The sequence below is a fragment of the Bubalus kerabau genome, chromosome 23 (assembly GCF_029407905.1).
Source record: "Bubalus kerabau isolate K-KA32 ecotype Philippines breed swamp buffalo chromosome 23, PCC_UOA_SB_1v2, whole genome shotgun sequence".
NCBI classification, from domain to species: Eukaryota; Metazoa; Chordata; class Mammalia; order Artiodactyla; family Bovidae; genus Bubalus; species Bubalus kerabau.
The window spans coordinates 19,786,843-19,811,851 of record NC_073646.1 but is presented as its reverse complement, the minus strand read 5'-3'; the positions used below and the strand labels follow the sequence as shown (position 1 = coordinate 19,811,851).

Sequence of the window (25,009 nt, the reverse complement as noted above, 5' to 3'; positions counted from 1 at the left end):
TCCCTCCATTCTGCCCCTGCACATGCATCAGAATTTGAGTTTAAATCACAGTACACAGAAAACAAAAGCCCTACTCTGATGAGTACCAAACAGACCTCAAGTGCCTCTCTGTGTGCCCACAGCTATGCTAAATGTCTGACACATATATCTCATTTGCCTTCCACAGCGATTTTTCTGAGCTTGATATAAAACCAGGGCCATTTTACAGATATACAATGATAACCTTGGCCAAAGTCACACAGCCATAAATCCAGTTTTATTCAGTTGGACCTTTTCCCTTTGGCCAAAATGTTCCAAATGTTTGTTTCAAGCCGCAAATTAGCTCCAGCTAATAATATCAGCAAGAGAAGGGGACAAATGCTTTCTGAATGCTTTTTGTGTCTCCTTTCTTATCGTAAAAATAATTCAATTCTATTAAACAAAAATGATCAAAAAACATTTTTGTTCATACCATACTATTGTTAAGTATTTCCGTTTCCAAAAACCTTTCTCTCTCTTGTCCATCTGCTTTCATCTCTTTACATAGTTGCCATAAGGCTATATATTCTGTTTTTTATTCTTCTGTTTTATCTGTCATTGTTTTTTGAAAGCATTTTTCTATGTTAATACTTAGATTTTTGTAACAATCATTTTTAAGTATTTAATAGTTTATTTCAAAACTTAATTTTAAACTTTTCTATTTTACTTAAGTATTAATTGGATATATCACATGATTTTCCCTTTTGTGTAAGATGATGTGAATTTAAGTGCCAAGTGTAAATTCTTTTTTATATAACAGCTGTTGAGGTATAATTTACGTATCATAAGATTCACTCATTTAAGTAAGCAATCTGACTTAGAGTCAATTCATCTCTCTTGGAGTGTATCTACTTCATTTCCCCTAGTCCTTTTTTTTAAATTGAAGTATAGCTGATTTACAATGTTTCAAATGTACAACAAAGTGATTCAGCTTTTATATATAGAGAGAGATATTCTTTTTCACATTCTTTTCTGTTTTAGATTATTGTTGTTATTGTTAAGTCACTAAATCATGTCCAACTCTTTGAGAACCCATGGACTATAGCCCTCCAGGCTCCACTGTCCATGGCATTTTCCAAGCAGGAATATTATATAGGCTGCCATTTCCTTCTCCAGGGAATCTTCTCAACCCAGGGATTGAACCTGATTCTCCTGCATTGCAGGCAGATTCTTTGCTGCTGAGCCACCAGGAAAGACCATTATAGGTTATTATAAGATACTGAATATAGTTTGACATGCTGTACAATATGTTCTTATTGTTTTATGTTTTAGATATAGTGATATATGTTCATCCCAAATTCCTGATTTATCCCCCCTGCTGCCCTTTGGTAACCATATTTGTTTTCTTTGTCTGTGTGTCTTTTTGTTTTGTAAATAGTGTAATCATTTTAATGACTGTAAAATAGTCCATTTATCTTATAAGACATAATTTTGACTGGTATTCTAATGTGGGGCACGTAAATTATTTTCAGTTTTTGTTATCACAAATAGTGCTATATATTTGTGTATGGAGATTATTTTCATTGTGAATTATTTCCTTATGATAAATTCCCAGAATTGAATTTCTGACTTGAGCTAGAGAACATTTTTGTAAGCATAGTGCCAGATTGCTTTCTAAAAATGTACCAGATTGACTTCTAGGTAGAGCTGTGCAGTAACATAGGATAAGCTCTCCTTTAATACATAATGCGATATATTAAGCCTAAAATTTTTTTTTTTTAATTTTAAGTTTAAGCCTAAACATTTCCCAGCAATAACTTCAAAAATAAAAGTTACAGCCTGATCCTTTGAACATTGAAAGGTAGTAAGTAGACAGGGAGAGAAACAAAAGATCCTTGATGTTGTGTCTCTCAACCCACAACCCAACTGTCCTGAAAGCGATGCTGGGTGGAAAGGAAGTTAGTTGACAAAATTCTGAGAGTTCTCACTGGTAATCACCAGTGTAGAAAAAAGCAGACTGCAGTGGTAACTGGGCAGCTGCAAAAAATGCCAAGGCGAAACCTTTGAGCATGAAACTTCCATAATTTGGTAAGATCTTATCAGGAGTGGGAGGAACCTACCAGGGTTTACAACTCCATGCTGGGTGGGGGATGTGAGCTGAATTTTTCCAGAGTGAAGCATGTTTCTAGCTGGGGTGGAAGTGGGATGGACCCATGGATCAGGAAAATTGGCCAAATTTTAGAAAGAGACTACAAAGCCCAGGTTTCCTGGCAAAGGCAACTGAGTATTTCCTTTACCCCACCCCTGTACCCTCAGGCTACAGAAAAGAAATCCACACACCATTCCTTGAATTGTGACCAAAATTGGGGGAAATAAACTCACTCCAGATAGTGTTGGGGAAAATGTCAAGAAGAATTTACCTGATTATAGCAGAGCAAGAATATCAGAAAGAGGGAGACAGAGACAGAGAATGAGAGTCTAAAATAAAAACGTGACTGGGGCTTCCTTAAGTGGCTAAGACTCCACTCTCCCAATGCAGGGGGCCAAGGTTTGATCCCTGGTCAGGGAATTAGAACCCACATGCCACAACTAAGACCCAGTGCAGCCAAATAAACAAATAAAAACAAATATTTTTATTAAAAAAAAAGAAAAACATGACATAAGAAATATAAAATATTTGTATTACAAGCGCTTATAAATTTATAGTATAATATATTATGTAATATATAAATTTAATTTTTAAACTTATAGATGAAAAGCATGCTACTGGCAAAGGGATGTATTTATATATATATATATATATATATAGAATTAAGAGTACAGAAATAAGCTCCTCATATTTATAGTGATTTGATTTTTGACAAAGGTATAAAGATAATTTTATGGGAAAAGAATAATCCCTTCAGCACATGGTGATGGATTAAATGAATATATTCATATAAAATAATGAATTTGACCTCTATACCATAGTCAAAAATTAACTCAGATGAAAGATCTCAACTCAAGAGTCAAAATGATAAAAGCTTAGAAGAAAATAAAGGTACAGATAAATGGTCATGATCTTGGACTAGGCAACAATATCTTAGGACAACAAAAATACAAGCAACTAAAGAAAAAATAATTTAGCTGAACTTCATCAAAATGAAAAACTTTTGTGCTTCAAAGGACAACGTGAAAGTGAAAACACAACCTACAGAATGGTTGGAACATTTTGCAAATCAAATATCTGATAAGAAACTTGTAAAGTATAAAGAAGTATTATTATTCAATAATACAAAGATATAATACAGTTTTAAAATAGGCAAAGTAACTGAATAAACATTTCTCCAAAGAAGATATATAAAAGGCCAATAAGTACATGACAATAGCTCAACATTATTATCATTATTAGCCATCAGGAAAACGCAAATCAAAAACACAAGATACCACTTCACAACTACAATGAGAATAATAAAAAAAGATGAAGAGCAAGTATGAAAATGTGGGAAAATTGAAACCCTCACATATTATAGTGGAAAAGTATAATTGTACAGCAGCTTTGAAAAACAACATTTGGCATTTCTCAAAAGTTAAACAAACAAACAAAATTTAAAATAGACTTACCATATGAGCAAGCCATTTCACTCCCTGATACATGCCCAAGAGAAACAAAAATATATGTTCACACAAATACTTATGTACAAATGTTCATAACATCGTAATTCATGATGGCCAAAAAGTGAAGACAATCCAAATGTCCATCAGCTGATGAGTGAATAAATAAAATATAGTATGTTCTTGTCGTTCAGTCACCTGGTTGTGTCCGACTCTCTGTGACCCCATACCCTTCAGCACACTAGGCCTCCCTGTCCCTCACCATCACCCAGAGTTTTCCCAAGTTCATGTCCATTGCATTGGTGATGCCATCCAGGCATCTCATCCTCTAACACCCTTTTCTCCTGCCCTCAATCATTCCCAGCATCAGGGACTTTCCCAATGAGTCGGCTGTTTGCATCAGATGACCAAAATACTGGAGCTTTGGCTTCAGTATCAGTCCTTCCAACAAGTATTCAGGGTTGATTTCCCTTAAGATTGATTGGTTTAATCTCCTTGCTGCCCAAGGGATTTTCAGGAGTCTTCTCCAGCACCACAGTTCGAAGGCATTAATTCTTTAGCATACTGTCGTCTTTATGGTCCAGCTCTCACAACCATATGTGACCACTGGGAAAACCATAGCTTGACTATATGGACCTTTGTCGGCAGAGTAATGTCTCTGCTTTTCAACACAATGTCTAGGTTTGTCATAGCTTTCCTGCCAAGAAGCAATCATCTTCTGATTTCATGGCTGCAGTCACCATCCACAGTGATTTCAGAGCCCAAGAACAGGAAATCTATCACTACTTCCACCTTTCCCCTTCTATTTGCCACGAAGTAATGAGGCTGGATGCCATGATCTTAGTTTTTTTAATACTTAGTTTTAAGCTGGCTCTTTCACTATCCTCCTTCACCCTCATGAAGAGGCTCTTTAGTTCCTCTTCACTTTCAGCCATTCAAGTAGTATCATCCACATGTCTGAGGTTGTTGATGTTTCTCCCACCTATCTTGACTCCAGCTTGTAACTCATCCAGGCCAGCATTTCTCACGATGTGCTCAGTGTTTAGGTTAAACAAGCAGGGTGACAGCAGACAGCCCTGTCATACTCCTTCCTCAATCTTGAACCAATCAGTTGTTACATACAGGGTTCTAACTGTTGCTTCTTGACCCGCATACAGGTTTCTCAGGAGACAGTTGAAATGGTCTGGTATTCCTATCTCTTTAAGTGCTTTTCACAGCTCTTAAAGAGATGGGACACATCCACAACAGAGCATCGTTTACACTTAGGCCCAGCCACTTCATTCTTTCCGGGGCTATTAGTAGTTCTCCTCCACTCTTCCCCAGTAGCATGTTGGACACCTTCAGACCCAGGGGACTCATCTTTCGGTGTCATATCTTTTTGCCCTTTTATACATAGTTCATGAGGTTCTCACAGCAAGTATACTGGGGTGGTTTGCCATTCCCTCCACCAGTGGATCACATTTTGTCGGAACTCTCCACTATGACCCATCTGTCTTGGATGGCCCTACATGGCATGGCTCATAGCTTCATTGAGTTATGCAAGCCCCTTCACCATGACAAGGCAGTGATCCGTGGAGGGGAAAATACAGTATATCCATACAATTAAATATTATTCAACAATAAAAAGAAATGAAGCAATAATGCATACTACAACATGCATGAATCTTAAAAACATTCTGATGAGTAAAAGAAGCCAATCACATAAGAGTATCTATTGGATGATTTCATTAATATGAAAAGTCCAAAAGAGCAAGTCCATAGAAACAAAAAGTAAATTAGTGGTTACCTTGGGGGCAAGCAGGCTGGTGAGAGATGGGAAGAGGATTTGGGAAGTGACAGCTAAGAGGTATGAGGTTTCTTTTTGGTGTAATGAAATGTTCTAAAATTGATTATGGTGATAACTGTACAACTCTGTGAATATTAATATATTCATACATACATGTATATTTAGTAAACCATTGAATTATACAATTTAAATGGGTGAATTAGAGCATATGTTAATTATATCTTAATACATCTATCATTTTAAAGTTTGTAAATGAAGTGTTAAAACCACAGAATCTGAGAAAAAGAGGAATTGAAAAACCAAAGAAACAAATAGAGAACTAAACAGTATTAGTAATGATCTGATAAATAAGGACCAGCAAGGGATAAAACATATAAATCTAGACATCTAACAAATGGCTTAGAGGAAAGGTTTGAGACAACTACACTTGCTAATGAAGACAGTCTAAGAATATGATTGATATGGAGACCTTACAGTGTTAATTCCTCGAGTAGCTATCCCAATAAATAATGTAGACAATATATACCAAGAAACAAATGTAGAAATTTTTCCTAAAAAGAAGAAGTATTTCTGTAAATTTTAAGAGTATTTTGTGTTCTAAGAAAAACTGATACAGAATAATTGATTTTAAAAAATCTGATTAAATTATTAGACTTCCAGGATAAAAGAGATTCCATCAGGCATCCAGATAGAAAAGAAAAATCAGTAAAAGTGGAAATATCTGATGGGCCTCAAACTTCTACACAGCAAGCTAGACTGAAAGAAACACTGAAACAATGGTCTGCAAAACTCTAAGGGAAAGAAAATGTGACATTAGAATACTACTCTCAGCCAAGTCACTTTTCAAATACAAAGTGGCAGACATTATCAAACGTGCAAGATCTGAGAGAACTGAGCCCTCTTAAGTCCCTTCTTAGAAATAAAAAATAAATCAGCCAACTAATCAATCAAGATAAGGAACTGAAATAGTCTTGTGTTAAAAGACCCAAGTTTGACTGTTGAACCTATTTGAATAGAGATCTAAGACTAAGGTATGGAAGCATTATAGTTGCAAAACAAAATGTCAGTGTTATAATCCCTGAAAAAGTAAAAGACACTTTCTCCTTGGAAGGAAAGCTATGACAACCTACCCTGTGTATTAAAAAGCAGAGACATCACTTTTCCAACAAAGGTCCATATTGTCAAAGTTATGGTTTTTCCAATAGTCATGTACAGATGTGAGTTGGACCATAAAGAAGGTTGAATGCCAAAGAATTGATGCTTTTGAATTGTGGTGCTTGAGAAGACTCTTGAGAGTCCCTTGGACTGCAAGATCAAACCAGTCAATCCTAAAGGAAATCAACCTTGAATAATCCATTGGAAGGACTTATGCTGAAAGAATTGAAGCTGAAGCTCCAATACTTTGGCCACCTGATGTGAACAGCTGGTTCATTGGAAAAAGACCTTGATGCTGGGAAAGATTGAAGGCAAAAGGAGAAGGGAGTTGCAGAGGATGAAATGGTTAGATATAATCACTGACCCAATAAACATGAGTCTGAGCAAACTCTGGGAGACAGTAATGGACAGAGGAGCCTGGCGTGTTGCATTCTATGGGGTCATAAAGAGTTGGACATGACTTAGTGACTGCACAACAATAGAATCATCAAGAACAACAAAGAGAACCAAAGGAGAAGAAATGGAAGAATGAGAGTTAATCACATCATAGTTCATAAAGGAATCAATAAAATTGATCTAACATTAAGTCACATGTATTTTCAAATGAAATGTGATATCAGGATTTGCTTCAAAATGTTCCAGTCTAAGAAAGAAGGAAGAAAGGAAAGGGAGGAAGCGAGAAGGGAAGGAAAATGAATATGATGGTTGTTGATGTTGTAGAAATGCATGAAACAGTTGCAAAATGTTGAAGATTTTGGAAGCTAGATAATGGGTACATGACAGTTTATTATACTATCCTCCTTTTTTTGTTGTCAGCTACATACTGGCACTTGCCAGCTACCTCTACAAGGATTAAATCACATGCTGCTGTTTCTGCTGATTTTAAACACCCCTGAAAGGAATTCAGGGTGGAGAGCAGAAATGAGGTACTCTGGGAAAAACTAGCAGAATGGGTCTTCAGATAGATATTTTCAGGATCCAACTTTATGAGCCCAATTCTTGTATTTCCTCATATCTAGAAAAACACTAAAATCCTTCATAGTGATGACTGCTCCTCGTGACTAGCAGATACATTCTGCAAAAATTAAAGTGCTTGATTGCATGTACTCCCCCTTCACCAAAATCACATATATACTGACCTTACCCCCAACCTCTTTGGAGCAATTTCTCAGGGCTATATGAAATGCTGTTTCCCAGGTCTATAGTCCTCATTTTGCCCCAAATAAAATTTAACTTGCAATTCTCATGTTGTGCATTTTTTCAAGTCAGCATTGTGTATTTTAAATTTTTTTCACAATGAAAAGTTAAAATATAATAGCAAAGCTGGATTAAATTATTTTTAAAATTATAATGACTTTAAGCCCTAATGGCTGAAAATTTTTTTTTAGTTAAGAAGCATCTCCTGCTAAGGGGGTAGATATTAAAACTTTGCATCCAAGAAAAAAAATTTTTTAGATTGGAGTGTTTCAGCCCTTTAACTCAAGACTCCCTCTCTCTCTCTCTCTCTCTCTCTGTCTCTCTCTCTCTCACACACACACACACACACACACACACACACAGCCTACAACCACCAATGCTGTCTTCTTTGGGTCAATTATAGATGAGTCCTGTGGAGAGAGAAGCAAGTCACTTGTGCCTGCTGCTGAGTTGGCTAGGCAATGGAACTTGCAAGCCTCTCATGCCCAGTGCTCCTGTGACTCACACAGCCCAACACTTGTCTCACTGAAGCCTGTGTATTTCCTCCATGTCCTCTTCAGGTTTTTCTCACATTAAAAAAAAAAAAAAAAATATATATATATATATTTATATATATATATATATATATATATATATTTATATATATATATAATTGAGAAAGCTTTGCAACCAGTATCTCATATACTCCTCATAGCATTCTCTAGATGAGGAAATTGCAGCTCAGAAAGGGTGTCACTCATCCAGGGCCCCACAGTGAGTCAGTGAGGAATGGTTGGATGAGAAGCCAGGTCCTTCCCTGACACTCTTCTTATTCCCACTTCTCATCTTGAAGTGCAACAAAGAAAAAGACTTCCAACAATTACAGAGGCAGGGCTTCATTGGGGAAAAGGACCATAGGAACTTCGTGTTACTTTTGTGAGGGAAGTAGGGAGTGATTTTCGATGAGTATTGTGATTGTATTTGGAAGAACGGGTGGAGTGAGAAGGTGATTCAGAATCACCGCTGTGTATTGATCAGAGGCCAGAGACCAGGGGCCTCGATGCTGCCCACCTACTTCCTCTCACACCAAGAGGATCTGGAGGCAGCAGTTCAGTTGTTCTTACCTTACACAATAGATACTGAGGGCCTACAATGTGTTTGCTTCATGTCTGGTCAGGCATTTGTTCAAAAAGCACCTACTTTGTACTTTTTACTAAGCACCTACTATGTACTTCCCTGGTAGCTCAGATGGTAAAAAATTTGCCTGCAGTGCAGAAGACCTGGATTCAATACCTGGGTTGGGAAGATCCCCTGGATAAGGAATTGACTGCCCACTCCAGTATTCTTGCCTGGAGAATTCCATGGACAGAAGAGCCTGACAGGCTACAGTTCATGGAGTTGAAAGAGTCAGACATGACTGAGCGACTAACACATAGTTCTAGATACTGTGCTAATTGTTGGGGATACAACAGTGAACAAAAAACATATAATCCCCTTGCTCTCACAGAGCTCACTTTCTAGTTGAGGAAGACAAACAATAAATAAGTAGGCTCATAGAATAAGATAATTGGAGATATATTAAGTGCAAGGATGGAAAAACACTGGCATGTTGATGGAGACCCGCAGGGGCTCTACCTGAAGTGTTCAGGGAAGGTCTCCCAGAGGAGGTGACATCTGAGCTGAGATCTGAAAGGTAAGGAACAAGCCAGGTAAGAGAGCAGGGGGAAGAGCTGCCAGGCATAAAGAAGAGCAGATCCAAAGCCCTGAGGTAAGAGTGCATGTGGTATGTTTGAAGATTAGAAAGAAGATGCTGCAGTAAAGTGGGTGAGTAGCCTGCTTCATACAATGTATATCAAGGGGACTTTGGAAAGTCAGCAGGAGCAACATACAGAGCAGGTTATCTCCAGTCCACACTGAGGGAGCCCCTGAAAATGCCCAGAGATTCCATGACTTACCCAAGGTCACAAGATCAGCAAGGGGCACATGTTGCCCCATAATTTACACTTTAGTATTGCTACCTGGTGCTGGACCATAGGCCTCCAAACCCGGGGAGCCTGGGGTTTGAGTCTTAGGAAGCCCCAGAGACTCAACAGCTCCTTCAGTGTTGCCCAGTGGAAGGCACTGCTCTTCTTCCATGGCTTCTGGGATCAGGTTCACACAAATGTCCCCAGAGGGGAGAGGCCCTGCTGGACTCCTCAGACACTCAGGTCTGTGCAGCACAAAGGCATCTCCAGGTCTGTGACCCCAGCTTGACCTTGAGCTGCTCCACCTCTGCAAATCCAAGTTCAATCATCCTGACTTCTCACAAACTACCTTGTAGCCCTGTAACTCTCCAGCTCTGCTACAACTAGCTTCTGCTCCCTCCTTTCTGCTATCTCCTTAATTACCAGTCCCTCCAGTCCACCCCTCCAAATCTGTCCCCAAGGCCCACCTGTTCCATGTTTTTCTCTCATCAGCACCTTCTCTCCCTCCTTCCCTTTTCCTCCTGCCATACAAACTCAGCAAAACCCCAACCTTGGATCAGTACACCACCTCTCTTTTTTTTTTTTCCCACTTATACTCCAGAGCTGTTGAACAGTACAGGAGAAAGTCATATAAGCTGAAGGCTTAACATGACTTTCATGGTCTCCAACCTCAGCTTGGGGAATCAGAGACTACAGACTTTGGACTCAAATAGTTTTGTTTTGGAACATAGATGCAAAACTCATCAACAAAATACTAGCAAATTGAATCCAACAATACCTTAAAATGCTTATATGCCACAATCAAGTAGAATTTAACAATTTCCACAAACCAATGTGAAACACCACATTAAACTGAAGAATAAAAAGTATATGATCATCTCAGCAGATGCAGAAAAAAATGCTTCTGATAAAAATCAACATCCATTTATGATTAAAAACTCTTCAGAAAGTGGACATACAAGGAACATGCCTCACATAATAAAAGAATATGAGACAGACCCATAGCTAACATCACATTCAATGATGAAATGCTGAAAACATTTCCTCTAAGATCGGAAACAAGACAAAGATGCCTTCTCTTGCCACTTTTATTCAACATCGTTTTTGAAGCCTTAGTCACAGTAATCAGAAAAGAAAAATAAATGAAAGGAATCCATATTGGAAAAGAAGAGGTAAAAAAAAATCCTAAAGACGTTACCAGAAAACTACTAGAGCTCATCAAAAAATTTGGTAAAGTTGCAGGAGACAAAGTTAATATACAGAACTCTGTTGCATTTCTATACACTAACAATGAAATATCAGAAAGAGAATTTAAAGAAACAATCTCATTTACCATTGCATGAAAAAGAATAAAATACCTAGGAATAAACTTACTTAAGAAGCCAGAATACCCATACTGTGAAAGCTATAAGACACCAATGAAAAAAAGTAAAGACAACACAAACAGATGGAAAGGTATACCATGTTCTTGGATTGGGAAAACTAGTATTGTTAAAATTCTACCCAAGGCAATCTACAGATTTATGCAATCGCTATCAAATTACCAATGACATTTTTCACAGAACTAGAACAAGTAGTCCTAAATTTTATATGGAACCATAAAAGACCCAGAATTGCCAAAGCACTCCTGAGAATGAAGAACAAAGCTGGAGGCTTCATGCTCCCTGAGTTCAGACTATACCACAAAGCTGCAGTAACCAAAACAGTATTGTACTGGCACAAAAAAAGACATATAGATCAATGGAACAGGATGGAGAGCCCCAAAATAAACCCATGCACTTATGGTAAATTAATCTACAACAAAAGGAGGGAAGGCTATACTATGGACAAAAGACAGTCTTTTCAATAAATGGTGCTGGAAAAACTGGAGAACATGTAAAAGGATGAAATTGTAACATTCTCTAACACCGTATACACAAATAAACTCAAAATTGATTAAAGACCTAAATGTAAGAGTGGATACTATAAAACTCCTAGAGGAAAACACAGGCAGAACACTCTTTAACAGGAATCGCAGCAATACTTTTTTAGATTGATCTCCTAGAATAATGGAAACAAAAGGAAAACTAAACAAAATGGGACCTAACTAAACTTAAAAGCTTTTGCACAGCTAAGGAAACCATAAACAAAACCAAAAGACAACCTACAGTTTGGGAGAAAGTATTTGCAAAAAAAATGCAACTGATAAGGGATTAATTTCCAAAATATACGAACAGCTCATACAGCTTAATATCAGAAAAAAAAACAACCCCCCCAAAAAATGGGCAGAAGACCTAACAACACATGATTCCAAAGAAGACATACAGATGGTCAACGAGCACATAAATAGATACTCAATATCACTAATTAGAGGAATTGAAATGAAAACTACAATGAGGTATCACTTCACACCAGTCAGAATGACATTCTCAAAAAGTCTACAAATAACATGCTAGAGAGGGTGTGAAAGAAAAATTAACCTTCCTACACTGTTGATGGGAATGTAAATTGGGGCAGCCACTACAGAGAACAGCATGGAGGTTTTTCAAAACCCTAAAAATAGAGTTACCATATGACCCAGCAGCCCCACTCCTGGACATATTTCTGGAGAAATATAACTCAAAAACATACATGTACCCCAATAATTATGGCTGTACTATTTACAAAACAGCCAAGACATGGAAGCACCCTATTAATAAATGTTCATCGACAGATGAATAAAGGAAATGTGATATATATATATATATACACACACACACACACACACACACACACACACATACATACAACGGAAATCTACTCAGTCAGACAAAAGAATGAAATGCCATTTACTGCAACATGGGTGGACCTAGAGACTATCATATTAAGTGAATTCAGACAGAGAAAGACAAATATCATATGGTATCACTTATATGTGGAATTTTTTAAAATGATACAAATGAACTTATTTGTAAAAAAGAAATAGACTCACAGACGTAGAAAACTAATTTATGGTTACCAAAGGGGAAATGGGTAAAGAGGGATAAATTGGGAGCTTGGGATTAATGTATATACACCACTATAAATAAAAATAGATGAGAACAAGGACCTACTATATAGGAGAGGGAACTATGTTTAATATCTCATAAAAATATACAATGGAAAAGAATCTGAAAATTATTTATATGCTATATATATATAGCTATATATATAGCTCTATTTATATACATATATGTATATGGTTTTATATGTACATATGTATATGTATATAACTGAATCACTTTGCTATACAGTGAAAACTAACACAGCTTTAGTCTACGGCCATACCACCCTAAATGCACCCGGTCTCCTCTGAAACTAACACACTTTATGAATCAACTATGCTTCAGTTTTAAAAAAAGTTTTCCTCACAAGGAAAAAAATTCTAACTATGTATGATGATGGGTTTTATAAGAATAGGATCAGTTATTTTTTATTTATTTATTTTTGGCCATGCTGGGTCCTTGTTGTCTTGCCTGAGTATTTCGTTGCCATGTGCAGCTTTCTCTAGTTGTGGCGAACAGGGGCTGGTCTTCGTTGCAGTGCATAAGCCTCTCATTGTAGTGGCTTCTCTCGGTGCAGAGCACAGGTCCTACAGCGCACGGGCTTCAGTAGCTGTGGCTGGTGGGCTCTAGAGCTCAGGCTCAACAGTTGTGGTGCACAGGATTGGTTGCTCTGTCGTAGGTAGAATATTCCTGGACCAGGAATCGAACACTCAGTGTCCCTGCACTGGCACATGACTTTTTTTTTTTTTTAATTTAATGGCAGGTGACTTCTTAACCTCTGGATCACCAGGGAAGTCCCTGGATCATTTAATATTATATGCATTTTATATTTATATATACAATTTTTATTATAATCATTTTATAATGCGATCATTTCACTAAATGTAAAAATTGAATCATTACATTTTATACCTGAAACAAATATAGTCTTTGTCAATTGTACCTCAATTGAAAAAAAAAAAAAAAAGAAGCCACTTTTAGGAACCAGTATCTCCTGTAGTGAATGATGATTATCTGAAGTTCAGAAGGTCCTTCAGTTTCACTTTAGTCTCCTAATTTAAATAAAATTAAATTTAATGTTTTTATTTTTCAATAGTATGATATATAAAAATATATATTATATCTTATTATGTTACATTATATTAATATAATTCGTATATATTTGTGTATATATCTATATGATATATATTAAATGATCCTATCCTAATAAAATTCTTTCTTTCATTTACCTATACGTTCACCTTCAATATGTTTGTATGCCTCAAGAGAGGACTGGAAGGATTGCTGCCGAAAGTAATCTCTGATTGTGAGATTTGGAGCCATTTGTTTTCTCCCTTTTTTTTCTTTTCAATACTTCCTGTTTATATTATTTATATTATCATTATTTGTATAATCAATACCCATTATTTTTATACATATAATAAAGTCATTATTCTTTAAAAGATGTTTTTCTAGTTTATACAGTTACCAATACTGATAGTCATACATTTCAGATGCCTATGGCTGAGGTAGTTAAATATCTCAAATATGAAATGTAAACCCCTGATGTGCTAATAACTTGTTCTATTTCTTTGGGTCCAGGAAGCATCTATGATTTTTATTTCCTCAAGCAAGCTAGTGGACATTGGTACACATGGACAGAGTATATCACCAAAGAGGAGGAACATATCTCCGCAAATGCAAAGGTAAAAGAGAGTTATTGGTCATAGAACCTCAGTAATGACCTGATATTCAGCAAAGTGGAGACGTTAACATCAGATCTGGGTTAGTTAAATAACTTACTTTAGAAAAAGTGAAAGAATTTACTTTAGAAAAATGTTCAAACATTAATTGAATTGAGCCTTCAAAAGCACAGACTTTAGAATCAGAGAGTCCCAGATTTCTTATTCAGTCTTCATCCTTTCTGCCTCAGTTTATGCAACTACACAATAGAAGAAAAAATACCTAAAGAATGGTTGCAAAGATTGAAGACATTATACATGAATCTGTGGCATTCACATTGTGCTAGATTATCCAGTTGCTATTCTAATTATTGTCAGTATGAACAATGCCAGGTGGTCATCAGTCCCCCTCTCAGATATCTCAGCCAAAAAGATCCTTGCCTTTTCTTTAAAATCCCCAGAGAAAGATTTCTTTAATCAGAGTTCTCAGAAAAACGGTTAATAGATTTTCTGGTTAGCAGAAGATTCACTTACAACTCCTACTCATTTTCTTGTGGAAATTTTTTCCAGATGTGCACTTTCATGCCTCTACTTGCAGTATCTGGTGGACAAAATTGAGCTTTATTGGGATAACTGTAGTTTGTTCAGGCCTAGCGTAGAGTAGTAGGTGGTGGATGGAAATGTGGAAATACTGAAAACAAAATCAGACACCAGACAGGACCACAGCTGCTTGTGAAAAGGGTGCCACAGGCAGGAGTGAATGTGTGATGAGTTCAGGACACACACTGGAGACTGAAAAGACTGTAAAGAACCCCTCAGCACTGAGGTTCTAAACTTTTATTCTCCTTAAAAGAGCTTCATCACCTGAGCTCCAGGGGTTTGAAATCTTGCTGCTGCTGCTGCTGCTGCTGCTAAGTCGCTTCAGTCATGTCCAACTCTGTGTGACCCCATAGACGGCAGCCCACCAGGCTCCCCTGTCCCTGGGATTCTCCAGGCAAGAACACTGGAGTGGGTTGCCATTTCCTTCTCCAATGCATGAAAGTGAAAAGTGAAAGTGAAGTCGCTCAGTCGTGTCCGACCCTTAGTGACCCCATGGACTGCAGCCTACCAGGCTCCTCCATCCAAGGATTTTCCAGGCAAGAGTACTGGAGTGGGGTGCCATTGCCTTCTCCTGAAATCTTGCTAGATTCCTACAAATGAGTCAAATGCAGAAAATATTTTAGTTATGCTGGGAATTTTTCACTTGTGAAAAAACTGTTCTAGCCCCTGAAAATAAAAATCTGTGAAATCCAAATTGCTTAAAATTCCCAGTCTTGATACTTGGTTTAGCATTCAGTATCACTTACTGGCTATGTGACTTGGCCAAGTTGGCCATCCTCCAGTCTCAATTTTTTTATCTGAAAAAGTGAGCTAATAATACAGCTGCCTCAGAGGGCTGTTGGGAAAACTGCAGGGAATAACACAGGCAAAACATCCATAGCTCAATACTTGTTAATTCTCTTCCTTGCCACTTCAATTTCTCTGTTCTCTTTGCTCCTTTTTCATTGATCAAATTATTAATCAAAATAAGTCAAGCTTAGTCTAACCATATACACATAGCCACCACACTGCACAGTCCCTGTTGGTGCCATTTGCATTATGGTCTGGTTTTGTTTTAGGAGCACCATTTACATAAACCATAGTGTGGGTGGTGCTCCCTAGAGTTACACAGCATAGTGGCTCCATGTTCACTAGCCTTTTCCAGTCTAGACATATAAGTAGACTTCAGCATATGGTTTAGATCTAACTACCCCTTCCTCTGTGGCTACACTCTTGGCTCAGTGGCAAAGAATTTGCGTGCCAATGCAGGAGACACAGGTTCAGTCCCTGAGTTGGGAAGATACCCTGAAGAAAGAAATGGTAACCCACTTCAGTACTCCTGCCTAGGAAATCCCATGGGCAGAGGAGCCTAGCAGGCTAAAGTCCATGGGGTCACAAAAGAACTGGACACAACTTAGTGACTGAACAACAGCAGACCCCTTCCTCTACCCATCATTGGAGGGACCAAAAGCAGCCAGATGGTTGACAATAGGGTTCAAGCTCAGAAAAGCCAATCTAAAGCAAGATTTTCTACTCAAAGTAATAGAGATTCTAGGAATCCAAGACCAAGCCCTTAGAGCCCAATTGGAATCTGAATACCAGGATGAGTTTTGCAATTTCCATATTGCTAAAGGGATTAATAGGAGGAACCAAGAATATGAGCCTTAGGAAAAGCAGATGAGGAATAAGCACAAGGAATGGGGGTCAAGGGTCATACCTAACCCTTCTTGGACAGGCAGTATAGATGGCATATGGGAGGTGGATCTTTCCTAGGGCAAGGCAGACAGCTTGGCTCAAAGAAAAGGTCTCAGAGGGCAGCAGCTGTAGACCCAGCCTTACTATAATTGGTGTTTACAATGTGACATTTCAGTAGTTAAGAATACAGTCCTTGGGATCAGACAAGCTGGAATTAAAATCTTTGCATTTCCGTTTACTTGCTGTGTTGGTGAGCTCTGGATCTGTTTCCTCATCTCTAAAACAGGGACAATAGACAGTTATTGTCTATATTTACATACAAGATTTCATTTAACCTTCAAAACAGCTCAGTGAACTACATGCCATTTTTATCCCCATTTCATAGATGAAGAAACTAGGCTGCTAGAGAGGTAAAATACTCAAAATTATAAAGATAAATAAGAGACAGAGCTGAATGGATAGTAAGGATAAAACTCTCAAGTCTCTTGAATACCAAGACACAATCTCCTGGTCCAGTATCAAGACTCACCAATGTCTTTGTGGCACAGGTCTCAGAACTCATCATCCCCACCATGGAGACAGCCCGACAGTCCTTCTTCTTGAAAACCTACCTGGACCATGAGATTCCAATGCTGTTCGTAGGACCCACGGGCACAGGCAAATCAGTCATCACCAACAACTTCCTACTTCGCCTTCCCAAAAATACTTATCTGCCCAACTGCATCAATTTCTCTGCCAGAACTTCAGCCAATCAGACGCAGGATATCATCATGTCCAAGCTGGATCGCCGGCGGAAAGGCCTTTTTGGGCCTCCCATAGGGAAGAAAGCAGTGGTATTTGTGGGTAAGGCACTGGCCTGGATCTGGACACACCAAATTCTTCTATTTTAAGTTGCAGCAAAACCGAATTTCCCTTTGTAGGACTGCTGTATATTCATTTTACTGTCTATGGAAGATAAAATATTTCTGGTTAATATAATTCCGCATTCCTTCCCTCCCCTCCTATTTTCCTTCCTTCTTTTCTTCCATCTTTCCATCCTTTCTTCTCTCCTTCCCTCCCTTTCTTGCTTCTTTCATTTTTTGTTCCTGTCCTTTCCTTCATTCATTTCCAAGTATTTTTAACTATGTACTATATGCCAAATTTTCCATGTTGAGACATGGTCCAGGCCTTTTTGCCTGAGGGAGGATCCCAGTTTCTCCTGGGATGAAGTTGAGCCCATGGATCAGGCCAAGTTACTTTGTGGTGACAGAAGTTATGTTCAGAAGGGGATTGTAGTGTTTGCTCTCTTGTGTCTCCAGAAGCAACTCACACACTGTGATAAGCTTCTATTCCATTAAGTGCCAGATAAATATGTTATCAGTGTATGAAGAAATCTAATAGTTGCCAAATGAGCACATTGAATTTTTCCAGAATTTTATCTGTTTAGAAAGCACTTCCTCATTTATTTCTTTTGAGCCTCACAACCCCTTGAGTTTATTGGCCATCGTGATCTCTTTGTTGTTGTTATTCAGTCACTAAGTCATGTTCAACTCTTTGCAACCCCATGGACTGCAGCAAGCCAGGCTTCCCTGTCCTCCATTATTTCCCAGAGTTTGCTCAAGTTCTTGTTCATTCAGTCAATGATGCTTTCTAACCATCTCATCTTCTGCCACCCACTTCTCCTTTTGCCTTCAATCTTTCCCAGCATCAGGGTCTTTTCCAATGAGTTGGCTCTTTGCATAAGATGGCCAAAGTATTAGAGCTTCACTTTCAGCATCAGTCTTTCCAATGAATATTCAGGGTTGACTTCCTTTAGGACTGACTGGTTTGACTTCCTTGCAGTCCAAGGGACTCTCAAGAGTCTTCTCCAGAACAACAATTTGAAAACAACAATTTTCTGGTGCTCAACCTTTTTTATGGTCCAACTGTCACATCCATACACAACTACTGGATAAACCATAGCTTTGACTATATGGACTTTTGTCAGCAAAGTGAAGTCTTTGCTTTTGAATACACTGTCTAGGTTTATCACACCTTTCCTTCCAAGGACCAAGCATCTTTTAATTTCATGGCTGCAGTCACCATCCACAGTTATTTTGGAGCCCAAGAAAGGAAAATCCATCACTGCTTCTACTTTTCCCCCTTCTATTTGCCATGAAGTGATGAGACTGGGTGCCATGATCTTGGTATTCTGAATGTTGGGTTTTAAGCTAGCTTTTTCACTTTCCTCTTTTGACCTCATCAAGAGGCTCTTGGCTGCTCTTCATTTTCTTCCATTAGAGTGGTATCATTTGCATATCTGAGGTTGTTGGTATTTCTCATGACAATCTTGATTCCAGCTTGTGACTCATACAGCTTGGCATTTCACATGATGTACTCTACATATAAGTTAAATAAACAGGGTAACAATATACAGCCTTGTCATACTGCTTTCCCAATTTTGAACCATAAAATTTGAACCAATTTTGAACCAGTAATTTGTTCCATATAAGGTCCTAACTGTTGCTTCCTGATCTGCATACAAGTTTCTCAGGACACATGTAAGGTGGTCTGGTATTCCCATCTCTTTAAGAATTTTCCACAGTTTGTTGTGATCCACACAGTCAAAGGTTTCCTCGTAGTCATTGAAGCAGCAGTTTTTCTGGAATTCCCTTGCTTTCTCCATGATCTGACAAATGTTGGCAATTTGATCTCTGGCTCCTCCACCTTTTCTAAACTCAGCCTGTAAATCTGGAAGTTCTCAGTACATGTACTGCTGAAGCCTAGCTTGAAGGATTTTGAGTAACTTTACTAGCATAGGAAATGAGCACAATTGTCTGTTAGTTTGAACATTCTTTGGCACAGCCCTTCTTTGGGATTGGAATGAAAACTGACTTTTTAAAAAAATCTACTTTACTAGTAAATTAAATGAGGCTCTGAAGGTTAAATTCCCTGTTCAGAGTCAAACATCTAGAAAATTCTGGAGCCACAAGCCAAAACCAAGTTTCTTGGTGCCAAATACATTATGTTTTCTACTCTCTTACTGCTAATTCATAGAATTCTCATTTAGTAATAATAGTAATTCCCTGCTCTTCTGAATTATCTCATGTTCTGTCTTTAAAATTAAGGTATTGACAATAAATGTTGCATGTATTTATATCCTTGCCAATTAACAACAGCTCCTTAAAGGGAGGGATCATATTTTCTTTTCCCTTTCTTGTCCTCCCTCCCTCTTTTGTCCCTTACTCTCGTCTGTTCTCCCTTCCTATTTTTATGGTATATCCAAAAGCAATTTAAGCTTTGCAGTCAAACAGACCTACGTCCAAATCTCACTTTTTAACCCTAAGTATATTATTCCATTACCTTCAGTTCCTCACCTCTAACATAAAGGTAATACTATCTTCCTCTTATAAAGTCATCATCTTGAGTAGATGAGGTAATATGTATAAAATTCCTAAAATGTTACATGACACAAAACTGGGCATTTAGTCAATGTTCATTGGAAATGATTGAGTGCCTTCTATGCGCCAGTACTGAACAATGTACTATTGGAGAAAATCAATCCCTACCCTGGAGGAGATCACAATTTATCCTTGCCTTTTTGATTTTGCTCTTCAAAAACCCTAGCTTGAAGCTTTTCTGCTGTTGAAGTTCCCACTATTACCTGGTGGTAAATTAAATACTCTGTCAACTAGAAGCATGACTTTCTTTCTCACCATCATATCCCTAGAAATTAACAAAGTGTCTAGCACATAGTAGACAATCTATATATTTTGGGTGAAGGAATGGGAAAAATTTTAATATCTGTTTGTTAATGCCAATCTATGCATCCTTCCACAGAGGATCTCATGCACAGAGATCTCAATAAATGCACAGAGATCTCAATAAACCAGGAAAGCCAGAACCCTGAAAAATCTCTTCCATTATGGTGAAAATGTCCACTGGCTGAGCCCTACCTAGAGTGAGGGTATAACAATTGAGTATGGACTCTCCCATGGAAGGATAGTCTTCTGCTACCTCCTAAAAGAGCAAAGGATCCCATAGACTTACAATCTGTGGCCATCATTTCTTTCCCCAGATGACCTCAACATGCCAGCCAAAGAGGTATATGGAGCACAGCCCCCCATTGAGCTCCTACGGCAATGGATTGACCATGGTTACTGGTTTGACAAGAAGGATACCAACAAGCTGGACATCGTTGATGTGCTTCTTGTGACAGCCATGGGCCCTCCTGGGGGAGGAAGGAATGACATTACTGGTACGTGAAGGAGAGAGTTCATTACTTTTTGTGCCACCCCCTGCAGAACCAGACCATCTTTGTGGATGGAGGGCTAGTGTAAGGCAGTCTGTCCTGATGGAAGATAGAGAAAGGGTATTTAGGCCAGAGACACTTGAGTTAGACTCAAGGAGTGGCATTTGAATATGCCATGTTGAAAGTTGTATGAAATAGGATGAGAAGATGAAAAGAGGATTTGAGGAGTTTTTGGTTAGGCATAGAGGAACAGAGAGTCTCATGAAGAGGTAAGTTCTGTGTGGTCAGCTTGTGTTCTAGGAGCGAGGCTAGATGAGAGGTTCTCAATCAAAGGCGAATGACAGATTCACATGTTATGTTTCTTACAATTCTTTGGAGCCAGATAGGCCTAAATAAAGTAATAATAATAAACAAACAAATAAATAAGATTTTCTCCCATCATCTGACACTTTAGGAGTATATTTTGCTTCATATGCAACTTCATCCATCCAGGTCTACAGGTTTCCATACTTTTATTCTGTGATACATCCTTGGTTAAGAATCTTAATGCCATTTTCAGACTTAACATTCTGTGACCTTGCTCTCCCCTGTGGCATATATCTTTCTGATTTGTAAAATAAGGAAGATAAACAGGGTGATTTTACCTGAGTACACAAACCATCACCTTCCACTTGTTACAGAGTCCAAGGGTACCTTTGCCTTGGGTTTGAATATAGCAGGGTCTCAGGCACTTAGCATCTATAAATTCAACACTTCTCTAACTACTTAGAGGGAAAGGAACTTGGTATATTACTTTTCTCTAAGACCTACTCATTAAATGGGGAAAATATTTGCAAACTATCTGATAAAGAGTTGAAATACAAAATGTGTAGGAATTCATACAACTCTATAGCAAAACAACAACATTGCTGATTATTAGAGAAATGAAAATCAGAACCACAATGAGATATCACCTCACACCTGATAGAATGGCTATTAACAAAAGTCAAGAGATAATAACCTCTTGTGCATTGTTGGTGGGAATATAAATTCATGCAGCCACTATGAAAAACAGCAGGATGTCCCTCAAAAAATTAAAAATAGCACTACCACATGATCCATTAATGCCACTTCTGGGTGTATATCTGGAGGAAATGAAATAATTTTCTTGAAGAGATATCTGTAGTCCCATGTTCGTGCTGCATGCTCAGTCACTTCAGTCATGTCCAACTCTTTGCAGCCCTATGGACTGTAGTCCATCAGGCTCCTCAGTCCATGGAATTTTCCAGGCAAGAATACTGGAGTGGGTTGCCATGCCCCCCTCCAGTGGATCTTCCTAATCCAGAGATCGAACCCTCGTCTCCTATGTCTCCTGCATTGTAGGCGGATTCTTTACTGCTGAGCCACAAGGGAATCCCAGTCCCATACTGCAACATTACTCACAATAGCCAAGTCATGGAAATATCCAAAGTGTCTATTTATGGATGAATGGATAAAGAAAATGTATATATACACACACACACACACATACCCTGGGATATTATTTGGCTATAAAAATAATGAAACTCTACTCTATGTGACAACATGAATGGACCTTGAGAACATTAAACTAAATGAAATAAGTCAGAGAAAAATAAATACTATATGATATCATTTATATGTGGAATCTAAAAATGCCAAACTCACAGGAACAGTAGTATGATGGTTGCCAGGAGCTAAGGGATGGGGGAAATGGGGAGACGTTGGTCAGAGGGTACAAATTTCCAGTTATAAAATGAATAAGTTTTGGGGATCTGATGTACAATATGGTGACTCTCTATTCTATTGCAGCAGCAATAGAATTGTTACTTAACCTTAGTATGCAAGCATTTTGCAATATCTTATATGCATTAAATCATCATGTTGTAAACCTTCAGTTTATATATTTTATGTCAATTAATTCTCACTAAAACCAGTGAGGCAGTAGAGATCTATTCAGAAGGGAATGTCTGTTTCCCGTACATATCAAGGAAGTAGTAATTGCTAACATTTGCATAGCAGTTGACAGTTTTCATGCTATGTCACAAATATGACATATTGAAAAGATCTTCAAGACCAATGCCCAAAACTGCCAGGAACACATCTGTGGTCAAGTGAAATTGAGTCTATTAATTTGCTGCAGCAAGGGTGTCTACATAGCATGGCGAACCATGAGAGTGCCTGGTGAAAGGGCGTTAAATGGGCTTGTGCTGGGTGATGTGAAAAAGGCTTAAGAAACCAGGGACTCTGTTCTAGATTGGGTAGTCTCAGGGAGTGGGGACAATTTGAAGAGTAGGTATCTTAATTTTTTTTCTGTACTTAGTAAACAACTATAGTCACTCATACTAGTTTGGGGGGAAGTTTTCGTGATTTCAGAGCAAACTTGTTTCTGTCTTGTTCCATCATAGCTAGGGTACAACCTCATTTGATGTTGATATTTAAAGAGATTGTGTTCACTGGAGAACCAACAGACTAGCTGATAATTGTCAGATCACCTGCCAGCTGTTAGGGCTCATATGGGAAAACTGAGGCTCAAGGCATTATTATATGGTGGTGGAGAGCATGGTTTGGCAGAAGACTGATCTGGGTTTTGGTAACATGTAATAAGCATTAGCACACATTAAGGACTATGAGTATGCTTATTATCAAAAGAATACATGACTTCCTCAAGTTCATGCAACTCTCCATATTTCTCAAAGTGTAAAATATTATTCCAGCATTTTTTAAAAGGTAAACCTACATATATCAGTACATATGGGTGATAAAAAAAACCATAAAGAAATGCAAGATAATAATTACTTTAAAATCAGGATAGTGGTAAGCTTTGGAGGGAGATAGGGAGAGGGCTGTGATTGGGATGGGATATATGGAGGGGCTTCTATGAAGGGCTGGCAAAGTTGTATTTCTTGACATGGATGGTAGATGTAAAGATGTTAACTTTATAATGATTCACTTTATAATTTTGGTGATTTTCTGTATCTGTGCTTTACTTTATACAGTAAAATATTTTTTAAAAATACATGCAGGCAAATCATAGAAACAGAAAATCGATTATTAGTTGCCAAGGGCTACAAGGAAATAGAAAGGGGTAAAGGTAAAGGATTTCTTTTTGGAGTGATTATTCTGCTATTGATTGTGATAATGATTGCACAACTAAAATACTAAATATTTATTTAATTGTGTACTTTAAATGGATGAATTTTAGAGATATAAATATATGGATATCTAATATTAGATACATAGATACAGATGTAGAGCTGTAAGAATACCAAACTAACAGTGATTAATTTGGGAGGGGAGAAAGAATGGATTTGGTGTGTAGGAGGCAAGGGTTACTTTCTGTAAAAGTATTTCTGAATTATTTGATTATTTTACAAAAATAACATATTGCCATTATCTAGTAACAGTCTTGAGCACTGGGCTGGCACTATTACCAGAACTTCTGCAGTCGTGGAGATGTTCTCTATCTATACTGTGCAGTACAACATCCACTAGTCACATGTTTATCCTTGAGAAGTTGATATGTGGTTGATGAGACTGAGGAAATACATTTAATATTACTTAATTTTAATTAATATAAATTTAAATAGCTACATATGGCTAGAGGCTGCCATGTTGAATAGCACAGCTCTAGAACTTAAAGGCAGAGGAAAAACCGTTCTATATCTAAGGGTTGCTACGCCCAGGAGGTAAGTGTGAGTGTGTGTGCACATTCATACCTTTGCATGTTTTCCAGGACGGTTCACTCGCCATCTGAATATCATTTCCATCAATGCCTTCGAGGATGACATATTAACCAAGATTTTCAGTTCAATCGCTGACTGGCACTTCGGGAAAGGGTTTGATGTGGTGTTTTTAAGGTAGGAGGTTCCTCTATTATTGGCCTGGGGTCCTCATTTCTGGCCCTTCCTTAACTGGTCTGCCTTCTCCTTCCTCCCAAGGTATGGAAAGATGATGGTACAGGCAACGATGACAATTTATAAAGCTGCAGTGGAGAATTTCCTGCCAACTCCCTCCAAGTCACACTATGTCTTTAACCTGCGGGATTTCTCACGGGTGATCCAAGGGGTGTTGCTGTGCCCTCACACCCACCTGCAGGTCAGCCGCTGTCATTTCTGTTATCAAGTTCATTCAGTGGTATCCTTGGCTATGTGGAATATATAAGGATAATAGTAATAGCTAACTTTTATTAAGCATTTAATCTGTGCTAAGGATTTTGTAAGCATTATCTC

General features: G+C 38.1%; 1 protein-coding gene across 1 annotated transcript in view; it reads left to right on the top strand.

Annotated features, from left to right (window-relative positions):
* Nucleotides 1-25,009, top strand: part of DNAH3 (dynein axonemal heavy chain 3) — a 242,515-nt gene that overhangs the window by 150,190 nt on the left and 67,316 nt on the right. The window contains exons 41-45 of the mRNA XM_055562073.1: nucleotides 14,217-14,320; nucleotides 17,119-17,413; nucleotides 20,607-20,786; nucleotides 24,514-24,637; nucleotides 24,719-24,875. Of these exons, the coding sequence (XP_055418048.1) occupies nucleotides 14,217-14,320; nucleotides 17,119-17,413; nucleotides 20,607-20,786; nucleotides 24,514-24,637; nucleotides 24,719-24,875 (860 nt within the window). The remainder of the gene's footprint in view (nucleotides 1-14,216; nucleotides 14,321-17,118; nucleotides 17,414-20,606; nucleotides 20,787-24,513; nucleotides 24,638-24,718; nucleotides 24,876-25,009) is intronic.